Genomic DNA, 13,943 nt, shown 5'->3' with positions numbered 1-13,943 from the left:
ATGTTTTATTTATTAGAAAATACTCACCCAATACCATAAACCCACCCACCATCTGCCATCACCACCACCACCGCCAAAATTACATAAATGGTCCATATGGTTTACCCATGGTGACAAATTCAGTCCCTACTACCTGAAAAGACCAAATTACCCTCACATTAACGGACAAAAAGCAACCAACATGCTACTTTACTTTACAAAGCAATACCTTCCGACCCCGGCAACGCCGGTGAATCTTTTCTAGTTTTAATTATAATTATTATAAAGTATAAAAATCGATTATAAAAAGTTTAATTTTTTTTAAAGGTTATGATTCGTTTACGGCCCTAATCATATTCAATATCCATCCGTCTCCCCTTCACCTCTTGAGCTCTGATTTCAGAAAAGACCACGAACACGAAGTTTTCATAGTTCAGATTCAGAAGTCGCCGAATATCTCTGTAAGTCCTTGCTAACCTGCAATGTTTCTCTTCCCTCCTCTCAACGATAAAAGACCATATTCCGAAAAAAATCCCATTAATTAATCGCTTCTGGATTGTAGTGGGTGTTTGCGAAAATTGAGAAATGGGTATCTTGAGTTTTCGTCTGTTCAATATTATAAAATCTGGGGAATCACTTCTGGACTAGAGTGGATCTAGTTCATCGAGTTTTGTCTGGGTTTTTGGTTTTCAGATTCGTTATTATGCCTATAGACCAATGACCTGAACAAACAAAGAAGTGAATTTGGAGAATTTGGCAAATTTGTCATCTGTTCATTCATGCACGTAACCTGTTCGACTAGATGCCAATGGGAGGTTACTTCTAGAAAGAAATTACTTTTAGAACCGACTTCATTAAATCCATTAGTAAATTTTTTCAAATTGTTTTGCTTAAATAATAAATAAGGTTGATTTGTCTTTTCTCTTTTTAAGGGACCAAGCAAATAAACTTCACACTTGCAACGCCAAATTAGGGTTTCGTTGAGCCACTGTTTCAAATCGGATTTGATTTAACAATGACATCGTTAGGGGCTTCTAAAGGTGTACTGGAGATTGCAAAGTTTGCTGTTTATGTTACAGTTCCGATTGGTCTCATGTATTTCTTCACCAACAACACTAACAATCTTCACAAATTCATGGGCGTTGTAAGTATCTCATCACAATTTTAGCTTTAAACAGTATTCTTCAATAGTATTTGCTACGTAAGTTTGATCATTTTAGTTGAATGTTCGTAGTTCTGTTAACAAGTATGAAGTCAAAGGATTATCTTTCGTTGAGCCCATGAAGAGTTCAAACCATTAGTTATTCCTATATAGGAAACATAGGAATATACCTGAAAATTATTTATTTTTCTTTAGGGTAAACTGCAAGAAATTTCTTGTGTTTTGTTTCTTGTTAAATGCAAGAATTTTCTTGTTTCTCTTTAGTTTTTAACTACAAGAAATTTAATTATTATAGCATCATACTTTGATTTATAGGCATAAAAGTTTCCTGTTTCTCTTTAATGTTAAATGAAAGAAAAATAACAATGTAATTCCATTATTTATTTATTATAGCATCATACTTTTATTTCTTTTTATTACAACCCTTTACTTCCAAAAATCCAGGGTTAATGACATAATTGGGTAACAAACTATCTAAAGTGTTTTAAAAATACCATTGTGCTAAAAAAATGTTCTAAAAAATAAAACCAACTTTTATTTTTGTTTTTACCGGGCTACAAGGGTTTTTAAATAACAGAAATAAAATTTGGTTACCTTCTTAGAATATTTTTTTAGTACAATGGTATATGTAAAACACTTTACATAGTTGGTTACCTAATTATGTGATTAACCCTTTACAACCACTAATTTTCACATTTAAAGTTCTAAAAAGTACTATAAAAATCCTTCAAACCAAGTAGATGGTTTTGATTATAAGAGTAGGATTAATTTTTGCAATGTTTCACTTTTTGAAGCGACAATATGTTGTGTACCCTACGGAGGGGCCAAGGCCACAATCACCAGAGGAACTAAGAGAAATGGCTCGGGAGATAGCTCGCAAGCGAGCCACACAATCATCATAACCTACTACAGCCTACTCGTGAACATGCTTTTTAGTTCATGTTATGTGCTTATTAAAGTGTAATAAAAGTGCTTCCAATAAATTTATTGTAATTCTAGTATCTTGAATATTGTAGTTGTAATTAAGAAATTCGGCAATTAATAATACGGGGATAATCACAAAAATATTCATTCGAAATTTGGGAGTATGGGGAAATAACCCAACTTCTTTTGGTTTACCAAAACGACCATCATGTCCTAAGACTATAGGTTAAGTTTTAATTATTAATAATCTTTTTTCCTAAAACCGGTTTTTAAGTGGTGGAACCGGTTTTTTGAAAACTTGTTGATTTTCACTAGTTCGTATACAAACAACTTTTGACCTTCGAAAAATATCAGTTTTCAGTTCAGCCGGTCCAACCTACTGGTCCAGTCCGATCTACAAAACAACGATAAAGGCCAAAATTACAAAAAAAAAAAAAAAAAAAAAAAAAAAAAAAAAAAAAAAGTTGAATGATCCAAAAAAATATCTGTGGATTAAGAATGTAGGTTATGATCTTGAGTTTGATCGCATAACAACTTCAACCACTTCATTTCCCCTTTTCACCTTTTGACCACAATTAGACTCTATCAACTTACGAAATTCTATATTTGCTATTTTAACACATCCTAGCCGACTCTTGGAGGTTCCCAAACCAAGTCAAGACAAAGTAAAATCAAGTTTCATGAAATTGATACATATAGTCCATATATCTTGACTTTTTAATTTAACCCAAACTTAACTTCCTAATAATTTTTTAGGCCTTTAATTTCATAATTTCTGTAATTTATTTTATTTGTTTGTATTTGTTTTAATTATTTTTATTTTATCTAAAAATTTTAAAATTTTAACTTTACTAAAAAAGGACAGAAATTCTAGCCCTAAATACGGATGCTATAAATATACACATTAATATTTTTGGAATGACCATTTTGCATCCCATGAATAAAGGATAAAGAGCAAAAAGTGATTTATTTTCAAATTTGATCATATCATAACAAACATTGGTTTAAAATGGACTAGGTTGTTCTAAATATAGCATGAAGAAGCCGTTATGTCGTGCAATAATGAATTTTTACCTCCACCGCTATCACAGTGTTGATCCACCACCACAATCACTATGCAGTACCCCATCATAATCGTACTGGGAATGGATGGAAACGTCGAAATTGAATTTGTGGATAGTGGAGGTCTGATCGAAAGCGACTGTCCTACCCTTTCTCCTTCGTACGGATCATAAGGGGCGATTTTTAGTGTATTGTGTTAGATGACATCGTTGCAAGAGGAGCGACTACCCTCACCCTTCTCCTTCCCTTGTGAGATATTTGTAGATTAGGTTTTTTATTTGTAAATTAGATTAGGTGTGTTTATCATTTATAGTTTGATTTGTGTGGCTAACATGTGTAATTCCTATCAGTTTTTTTAATGATTTGCTAGGAGCAAACAACAATTAGATCTTTATGGTAAAATGAACAATTAAAAGAAGACCCTACACGAACATTTGATACGACAACTCGACAAGTACTTGAAAAGAAAGAAAGTTTCACCTTTTGCGGTAGAGTTGTGACATCCCCAATTTCACGGCCAGAAAAGATCGATTTGTTTATGCTTTGTTTTAAAATCAGAGTAATCTTTTAAAGAAAACTGTTGCGGAATTTGTTCCCAGAAAACATGATAAATACTTTATCCAAGCATCTCCGAAGAGATGTATTTATTCGTTTTAAAACATTTGGGATGTCCTGGTCAATACAGACACATAAGCATAAACCGAACTTACATTCATCTACACTAATTATCTACATCTCTTTTAAATCTCTCAGTGTAATGTAGTTTCGTATCGATACCCGTGATACAAATATATTGAGTGAGTTAGGTTTGAAAACCTGGTGAGTACATAGGGATTTCAATCCCACAATGTTATAACACACACACACACACACACACACATATATATATATATATATATATATATATATATATATATATATATATATATATATATATATATATATATATAAAATTTAGAATTCACACAATATATAATTTTCTCTATATATATAATCAACTCTTACCCCCACCCCGTCAATCCTCTCAATGAGACTATCCATACTCTCGGACCTTAAATTATAACTCTTACACCCGAATCTAATCCATGTTCTCGAATCCATGATTGTGCCCATTCCATACTCCCGGATAAGGGACAATTGGTCTATGTCTAAATCCATACTCCCGGATTAATGACAAATTATATGTCCTGTCCATACTCCCGGACTAAGGACAACCGACTATGTCTTAATCCATACTCCCGGATTAAGGACAACTGACTAAGTCCAATCCATACTCTCGGACTAGGGACGAATAACTAAGTCTAATCCATGCTTTCGGATTAATGAAATGTTTAAGGGTTCTATTCCCCGTGTATATCTCACTCGTACTCATAAGGAGATACTACCCCATAACCATTATAACAAACCTTAGGTTTACTCTTTAACCTAAGTTATCATAAACAATTAGGTATGTTCTTTAACACTTAATTCAGACATCATCAAATAACTCACACAAAACATATATTTAATACATTCAAACAATACTTGTATTAAAATCATGTTCAGGAAAGGGACTATGCACTCACTTGATAACACGATGATCGGACAACACTACGGCTCTATAAAGTAATATTCTTCGATGACGCCGAGATTTTTTCTCAGAAATCGGGCTTCTCGCGGGCAGAGTTTCGGCTCGAAAACTCTTTTTCTCGGGATCTTCGGGGATTCGGGACTTACTTCGGGTATCGGAATGATACCGGGACTTCAGGGGGTTAAAAGTGGGCTTAAAGATGAGAGAAGTAGGAGAGAGGTTGAGAAATTAGCAACCAAAACCGGTTACCTTCGATTTCTATTTATAGGGCTGAGTTTCGCTATTCACGTCGTGAACCAGGCTTGTTCACGTCGTGAACTTGGTCGTCATCAGGTGCATAGTCACGACATCAGTCTGTCAGGCTCTGAAGGTGTCAATCACTGAGTTCACCTCGTGAACTCTATGTTCATGTCGTGAGTTCTGACACAGGTTGAAGTTTGTGCCCCGAACTTCATAAATTCATATCTTTCGCATACGAGCTCCGTTTTCGACGTTCTTTATATCCACGCGTACGTGAGATTATGCTCTACAACTTTCGTTTAGACTCCGTCGGCTAATTTTGACTTTGTTTTTATTATATTATTTTTAGTAGGCCGGGACAGGTTAACTCTGTTAGAAATTCATAACTTCTTCATCTGACGTCCGTTTTCGTCTGTCTTTTTACCGTTGAACTACTATCGACGAGACCTTCGATTATCGTTTAGATTGTTTCGGCCAAAGATCACTCGATCTCAATTTCGAGATTTGGGCTGCATACCGCTAAGCTGAAACTTAGAAAAATTATAACTTCCTCATACGAAGTCAGATTTGGGCGTTCTCTTTATGCACGCTTTCGGTTTAACGTATTCTACGACTTTCGTTTAGATCGCTAAAGCCATATATCGCTCTATCATAAATTCACTATTTACGCCGCGCTGTGTCGTGTCGGTTCTGTTGCGAAACTTCGACAAGTCATAACTTCTTCGTTATAACTCGGATTTCGGCATTCTTTATATATTCGGAATCCTTGTAACATATAATACAACTTTTATTAAGACTATCCATTCTTATTACTTCAAAACGAGTCTCAATGATTGACCTAGACTATTATACCGTCATTAATGCATAGCCCAGAAACACGGGCGGTACAATTCTCTCCTCCTTAGAATGATTTCGTCCCCGGAATCATACATCAGCAAACAAATGCGGATAGCGACTCATCATGTCATTCTCCGTTTTCCCCAGGTGAGATTTGGCCCATTCGTGTGTTTCGATTGCACAAGAACTAAATCGACCATCTTGCATCGCAACTTCTTAGTCTTACGGTCGACGATTGCATCTGGTTCTTCAATTAGTCTCTTGCTTTCATCCAACCTTATTTCAGAAATTGGAATTATGTCGGGAACTTCTCCCGTGAACTTCCTCAAATAACACATGTGGAAAGTGTTATGAATATCATCTAGTTCTTCTGCTAGTCCTAGCTTGTAAGCTTGGTTCCCAATTCTCTAAAGAACTTTAAACAGTCCAATAAACCTTGGACTCAACTTTCCCCGAACCACGTAACATACTCATCTTAATCGGACTCGATTCGATATGACCTATAGGGTCGGAATATCAATCATCTTCTTAGTCATTACCGAAACGATGGTAACGACATACGTGAATAAAAACAGAATCAATTACTAGCTTCTTGGCAACCTTGTGACTTTCCCTAATCCAAGTGTGAGTCATGTGCTTCCAGTAGTATAGATCTCTACTACTATTCACACCTACTCATACTCGTCCCAAGTATTGTCTCGCATTCCCCAAGTCCTAAAATCACAAAACAATTTAACACATACGAATGTGCCCAAATAATCATAAAAATTTTCCTAGACTCTACTAGGACTTCTTCCATGCGTATCTTTAATCATCAATTCTACTTCAACTCGGTTGGTGATGGAAATTCCAGACGATGGGACAACTTCAAGAATTACACCAATCGTTCCATCATCCTACCAATCGAAGGTGTACTTCAGACGTATCGTACTCTTCTAAACGTTCCGTTATTTTATCAGACATATTCTAAAGGCAAGATACCACTCTTACGATATCTTCCGATAGGTGTCATTCACTATCGTAAGCCTTTCATTTCCTCAATTTACTCAATTCTCTACGAGTCTTCACCATGACGTTTTGTACACCCAATTGGACGTTCGGTGTACCGGGCGAGAATTTTAAGATAGGAAGGCTTTATTTACGATAGACGTATAAATCTCCTTATCACTCCGAAACATTTACATGCTAGTTCTAATATCGTAGTCGTACGCTTAGAATCCTAAACATGTAAGGTTTCCAGATCCGGTCGGCAACAGATCATAGATCCAAACAAATAATAACATATATGGTAAACATATAGCATTTTGCACATAAAAGCATTTTAGGCATCTTTCCTAAAATAAACTAGTGCTCGTGTCTAAAATATGGTAGACACTCATCTCATAATCATCACTTAGCATTCTAAGTTTACGTCTACAAAATCCTACAAATTCCTAGTTCGCTTAAACTAATGCTCTGATACCAACTGTGACATCCCCAATTTCACGGCCAGAAAAGATCGATTTGTTTATGCTTTGTTTTAAAATCAGAGTAATCTTTTAAAGAAAACTGTTGCGGAATTTGTTCCCAGAAAACATGATAAATACTTTATCCAAGCATCTCCGAAGAGACGTATGTTATTCGTTTTAAACATTTGGGATGTCCTGGTCAATACAGACACATAAGCATAAACCGAACTTACATTCATCTACACTAATGATCTACATCTCTTTTAAATCTCTTAGTGTAATATAGCTTCGTATCGATACCTGTGATACAAATATATTGAGTGAGTCAGGTTTGGAAACCTGGTGAGTACATAGGGATTTCAATCCCACAATGTTATAACACACACACACACACACACACACATATATATATATATATAATTTAGAATTCACACAATATAAAATTTTCTCTATATATATAATCAACTCTTGCCCCACCCCGTCAATCCTTTCAACGAGACTATCCATACTCTCGGACATTAAATTATAACTCTTACTCCCGAATCTAATCCATGTTCTCGAATCCATGATTGTGCCCATTCCATACCCCCGGATAAGGGACAATTGTTCTATGTTTAAATCCATACTCCCGGATTAATGACAAATTATATGTCCTGTCCATACTCCCGGACTAAGGACAACCGACTATGTCTTAATCCATACTCCCGGATTAAGGACAACTGACTAAGTCCAATCCATACTCTCGGACTTGGGACGGATAACTAAGTCTAATCCATGCTTCCAGATTAATGACGTGTTTAAGGGTTCTATTCCCCGTGTATATCTCACTCGTACTCATAAGAAGATACTACCCCATAACCATTATAACAAACCTTAGGTTTACTCTTTAACCTAAGTTATCATAAACAATTAGGTATGTTCTTTAACACTTAATTCAGACATCATCAAATAACTCACACAAAACATATATTTAATACATTCAAACAATACTTGTATTAAAATCATGTTAATGAAAGGGACTATGCACTCACTTGATAACACGATGATCGGACAGCACTACGGCTCTATAAAGTAATATTCTTCGATGAAGCCGGGATTTTTTCTCAGAAACCGGGCTTCTTGCGGGCAGAGTTTCGGCTCGAAAACTTTTTTTCTCGGGATCTTCGGGGCTTCGGGAATTGCTTCGGGTATCGGGATGATACCGGGACTTCGGGGGGTTAAAAGTGGGCTTAAAGATGAGAGAAGTAGGAGAGAGGTTGAGAAATTAGCAACCAAAATCGGCTGCCTTCGATTTCTATTTATAGGGCTGAATTTCGCTATTCACGTCGTGAACCAGGCTTGTTCACGTCGTGAACCAGGCTTGTTCACGTCGTGAACTTGGTTGTCATCAGGTGCGTAGTCGCGACATCAGTCTGTCAGGCTCTGAAGGTGTCAATCACTGAGTTCACGTCGTGAACTCTATGTTCACGTCGTGAGTTCTGACACAGGTTGAAGTTCGTGCCCCGAACTTCAGAAATTCATATCTTTCGCATACGAGCTTCATTTTTGACGTTCTTTATATCCACGCGTAGGTGAGATTATGCTCTACAACTTTCGTTTAGACTCCGTCGGCTAATTTTGACTTCATTTTTATTATATTATTTTTAGTAGGCCGGGACAGGAAAACTCCATTAGAAATTCATAACTTCTTCATCTGACGTCCGTTTTCGTCTGTCTTTTTACCGTTGAACTACTATCGACGAGACCTTCGATTATCGTTTAGATTGTTTCGGCCAAAGATCATTCGATCTCAATTTCGAGATTTGGCTGCATACCGCTAAGCTGAAACTTAGAAAAATTATAACTTCCTCATACGAAGTCAGATTTGGGCGTTCTCTTTATGCACGCTCTCGGTTTAGCGTATTCTACGACTTTCGTTTAGATCGCTAAAGCCAAATATCACTCTATCGTAAATTCACTATTTACGTCGCGCTGTGTCGTGCCGGTTCTGTCGCGAAACTTCGACAGGCCATAACTTCTTCGTTATAACTCGGATTTCGGCATTCTTTATATATTCGGAATCATTGTAACATATACTACAAATTTTATTTAGGCTATTCATTCTTATTACTTCAAAACGAGTTCCAATGGTTGACCTAGACTATTATATCGTCATTAATGCATTGCCCAGAAACATGAGCGTTACAAGAGCTTTGAGCTGAGATAATTTCTTGACAATGTGAAAATACATTATGAGTTTATCATTGTAGATATTTTATGTTTTATGATTCTTTTGGGGTTTTTTAATATTTTGATTCACTAGTAGTTATTGCACTGATTTGATTACTAAAGTTCTTTTTACATGTCATATCGGATGGATATTAAATATTGGTGGTAGTAAATCACTAATTTTGTTATGGAAATATTGTGTCATTTTTTTTTGCTATTTATATTTAGAAAAACTGTTGGTAAATGAAATTAAACCTTGTTGTATTAAATTGTGCTATCAAAAAACTTTGATGTATTTTTTTTTTTTTTGAAAAAAAAAATCTTGAAGTATTAAACTATCAAAAAACATATTTGCTATTAAAACCTTTTTATTAAACTATCAAAAAGGAATTTTGAGCTTTAATGTATTAATGTAGTTGCAAAAAAATAAAAAAAAAATGAAAATAAGATAGGGTTACAAAAAAAGTCTCTTGTAGTATTTTAGATATTTCAAATTTTGTTCCAAAGGCAACTTCTTCACTTAAAAAATTCACCAATTAAAAGTTAGTTTTAAGAGCAATGGACCAATCGTGCTACGAGACCACTGATGTAACGTTTTTCAAAAATATCCTGAAAATAGAATTTTTCAGAAACCACAGAGATCATTTATGAAATTTTGTCTAGAAGTTTAGTTTCTATTTTTATTTATGTTAGAATTAGTTAATTTTGTTGTTTCAGTTTTTTCTTTCGATTTAGAATGAAATTAGGTTGATTTTAAAGGGAATTGGACTGGATCTTAAACCAAATTTCCCGTTACCCAAATTTCTCAAACTCAAACGGTTTGATTTCGGTCGGTCTACCCGATACCCAAGAACTTTTGCCCGAACCCAAATAACCCAAAACCGATTAACCCGTTCAAAAAAACACCCTGTCCCCTATCCAAGCGGAGCCCCAAAAAACCTAAACAAGCAGTTTTCAACAGCTTACAGCTACGAATGCTCGAAATCCAACCATGTTATCTCGTCTATTTCCGGTGCCAACATTCATCAATGGCACCGGTACCGGCAGCAGCACCACCGTCTCTCCCCATCGTAGCTCCAATCGCAACCTCATTTTCATGCCCCCTGCACTACAACACTTTTTGATGTGTCATTTGACAGGTGTTATCTAACAACACAACAAGACAGAAGTACGATAATACCCTCATCAACAAACGACACTTGTTTACCCAAGTCCTGAAAGTCACCTTCTTCTCCATACTCAAAACCATAGGGGCAAAACTGTTGCTCGCTTTTAGCAGTTTAATGGCTTTACTTGACACAAAACTCCATGGAGGGTACAAGCTCGGTTTACATTATTGCATGGGTGTTGGGGGGTAAAACCGGAATTTTACTCACTTTATGCCTCTCATTTGCAAGTTGGGTTTGTGGGAAAACCCATGTGTATTAAACCACAAGCTCATCTTAACTAAACCTACTTAGGCCCCGTTTGATAGTTGCTGACTGAGAAAGTGCTTACTGGAAAAGGTCTGTCTGAGTAATAAATTATAACTGAGTAAAAAACATGTTGTTTGATTGTATATGTGACTGAATGTGCTGGCTGATGCAAAATGACCATTTTACCCTGATGCTTTAATAATAATAATAATAATAATAATAATAATAATAATAATAATAATAATAATAATAATAATAATAATTTATTATAAAAGTTCAGGGTCCAACTAATAATTTCCAGAAATTAGTTATGCAAGACAATTTAAAGTTGTGGTAGATTAGGGCAAGATGGGTATCTTCAAGGACCAAAGTTGCCTAATTCTGATTTTGAGTTGTCTTCTTCCCCTGATCTCCCTGCCTGAGCTGCGATGCAGCTCTGTTTGTCTTTTTTTTGTGCCTCTTTTTGTGTTTTTTTTCCTTTCCATGGATTAAATTGATGTGTGGGGAAGGAGGATGAGGGTGGTGTTGGTTGAGGGGCAATGGTGGAATGGATTTCAATCAGATTCAGTTAGCAAGATTTTTTGGTATGAACGAGTCAGACATTGTTGACCCGGTCAGATGTAAAGCTAAGCCATATCAAACACATGGAGCTGACCGAGTTAGACATTTTTGTCTGACTTGACCCAGTCAAATCCAAATCAAACAGGGCCTTAGTTTTTTTTTTTTTTAAACACTCTGTAAATAGTATTGGATATGAGATTCAAGTCATTATATAGCTTAACGACATCATATGTCAATGTCTATTAAGCTCCAAGCTGATCTTAACTAAACCTAACATCATAGTTTTCACATCTTTTCCCATTAATTTATGTATGGGTTAAATGGTTGAATAAATAACAATGTTTGTCTAAATAAAAACAGCTATTTCATTTTTAAACAGAATAAACCGTCTGAATGATACTAAAATGACTTTTTTACCCTTGTATGTAAAAAACAACTTTCGTAGTATTCATTGGTATCGACTTTGTCAAGCTTTTGGTTATTCCATTATATCATCATACGTGTGGTTATTGTGGTTATCGGACTCCATTTATTTTATTTTATGATTAATTATAAATTTTGTATACAATTAGTTAACAATGAAATTTTTATTCAACAATTAATTGGTGATTAAAGTATATAGGTAGCATCGTGAGATGCATAATTTTCATATAAATATAATGAATAAGAAGATATGGATACATAAGAAACTCAGAAACACAATCACCACGATTGTTTGACTTCTAAATACGTGAAAACCGGGTGGTTTCTGAAATCCCAAGGATTCTCATTCTACAAACTCTTCACTTTTGGCTCTTGCTTAATCTGGTTTAGGTTTCTCCATAAATACTTTCGAGTGGCCAAGAATCCATCTTGAGCCATGAAATCCTATAAACATTTAAATTAAAATTTGAACATGATAAATGATAATAGAGTGTAGAACAAACAGTTGAGTTTTTTAGAAGGAACAAGGCAAGAAGGCTTACCTTGATGATGTTAGATTCTTGTTTTTTGATCGATGAATTATCACCGCAATGCATGTCTTGTGTGGGCTCTGAAGATGTGGAACCGACTTCCAGGCGATGTAAGCTGTCAAAACGGCAATAAAAACACCAACATGAACCTTATGGGACATATTTTTTTCTTCTTCAACGATGAGTTCCATATCAGCATTCCTTATTAAGTTTATGTTCTTGATGCATGAAGAAAATGTCATTTCAGGGACCAAATGTGGTGTACAACAAGAAGAAGAAGCATAAACCTCACCTAGGGTTTTGAAATCAATTATTTTTTCAGGGGCACACTTGAGTTAGATGAATATAGAGCTACCGTAGCAACCGGCTCCATTAATGAAATAACAAGGAATATGTTAAAATTGAATTTATTTTGAAAAAATAAAGTTTTGTCTAAAATAGAAAAAAAATGCAAAATATTGGGTTTTTATGAAATAAACCAAATTTACATGTTAGTAACCAACTTCATGGCTGCAATAAGTAAAAGTTATGTCATTTTTGAAAAAAAAAAAAATTTAGGTCTAAAACAGAAAAAGAAAAAAAAAAGGATATTTTATTGAATAAACCCTTTATAAAAATGAAGCTTTACTATCCAATTTTTTTTTCTTTAAAAAAAAACAGTACTTCATTTGTATGAAATCTTTGCATGTGGTAACATAGTAGATTAAAGGAACAAAAACATGGACTTGTAAAAGGAGATATTGTCATAGAAGTCACAAATTAACGGTTTTACCTAAGTTGAAATTTATGTTCATGTCTAAAATATGGAAAGTTTTTCTCAATTTTTGTTGATTTTGTCCCTATGATAATTTTTTGTTCGTTAATGCTTAAAGTTTGTCATTTTTTTGCCCTTGTTAGACGTAATAAAAGATTTCCAGATTATCATGAAATCAAATTTACAAAAAAAAAAAAAACTTTAAGTTAACAAATAATTTATATTTTTTTACCATAAATATGTTTTTTTATATATTATACATATTTATGCAGGAAAAATGTATTTATATATTGAAAAAACATTTAACTAAACATTGTATAAATAAGTTTTTTAGAAGTATAAATACATATTTTACATTTTATTAGAAATATAAATACATTTTTTTAGAAATATTAATATATTTTTTTAGAAGTATAGATACGTATTTTTACATAGCTAGAAGCAAGGTTCTAAATAACGTAAGTTGTGACTTGGCGGCAATGTCAAGTCTCAAGTTTTTCCAAGCTTTGGCGAGCCACGTCGTTTGTAAAGCGTGACTTAAGGTGACAATTTTGTATACAATTAATATTTTTATACGTATTTTCAACTATTATTCATTTTATACACATATATGAGTTAATGCGGCATTTAGGTAAAGCTTGGTGGCAGGTACAAGCCTTGGAGCCATGACTAGTTTTCTAGAACATTGGCTAGAAGTATATCAATAAAAAAAATGTATTTATATGAAAAATGTAGTTATACTTCTAAAAACGTAAAACTACATATGTATACTTCTATACTTCTAAAAAACTAAAAATACATATTTATACTTCTAAAAAATATATTTATAC

The 13,943-nt window shown here is 34.4% G+C and overlaps 1 protein-coding gene across 2 annotated transcripts; it reads left to right on the top strand.

The window, feature by feature from the left end:
• Positions 1 to 307: 307 nt before the first annotated feature.
• Positions 308 to 2,206, top strand: LOC145119062 (uncharacterized). Of its 2 annotated transcripts, XM_079054703.1 has the most exons (4): positions 318 to 440; positions 542 to 794; positions 912 to 1,123; positions 1,936 to 2,206. In XM_079054703.1, the coding sequence occupies exons 3-4, from the start codon at positions 995 to 997 to the stop codon at positions 2,041 to 2,043; spliced, it is 237 nt and encodes a 78-aa protein (XP_078910829.1). In that variant the 5' UTR covers positions 318 to 440; positions 542 to 794; positions 912 to 994; the 3' UTR covers positions 2,044 to 2,206. The 2 variants fall into 2 exon arrangements, with proteins under 2 accessions (XP_078910828.1, XP_078910829.1); XM_079054702.1 differs by lacking the exon at positions 542 to 794 and having other exon boundaries at positions 308 to 440.
• The last annotated feature ends 11,737 nt before the right edge of the window (positions 2,207 to 13,943 follow it).

This window comes from Lactuca virosa, chromosome 6 (genome assembly GCF_052849685.1).
Source record: "Lactuca virosa cultivar CGN04683 chromosome 6, Lactuca_virosa_CGN04683_v6, whole genome shotgun sequence".
Classification (NCBI taxonomy): domain Eukaryota; kingdom Viridiplantae; phylum Streptophyta; class Magnoliopsida; order Asterales; family Asteraceae; genus Lactuca; species Lactuca virosa.
The sequence above is the reverse complement of the archived record's forward strand: the minus strand, read 5'-3'. Positions and strand labels throughout refer to the sequence as shown.

What these genes read in the sequence shown, in the direction of transcription:
- LOC145119062 (XM_079054702.1), top strand. Translation starts at nt 995, where the DNA reads ATGACATCGTTAGGGGCTTCTAAAGGTGTACTGGAGATTGCAAAGTTT. An exon ending in TTCACAAATTCATGGGCGTT is followed by an intron (nt 1,124 to 1,935) that starts GTAAGTATCTCA and finishes CACTTTTTGAAG; the next exon opens with CGACAATATGTTGTGTACCC.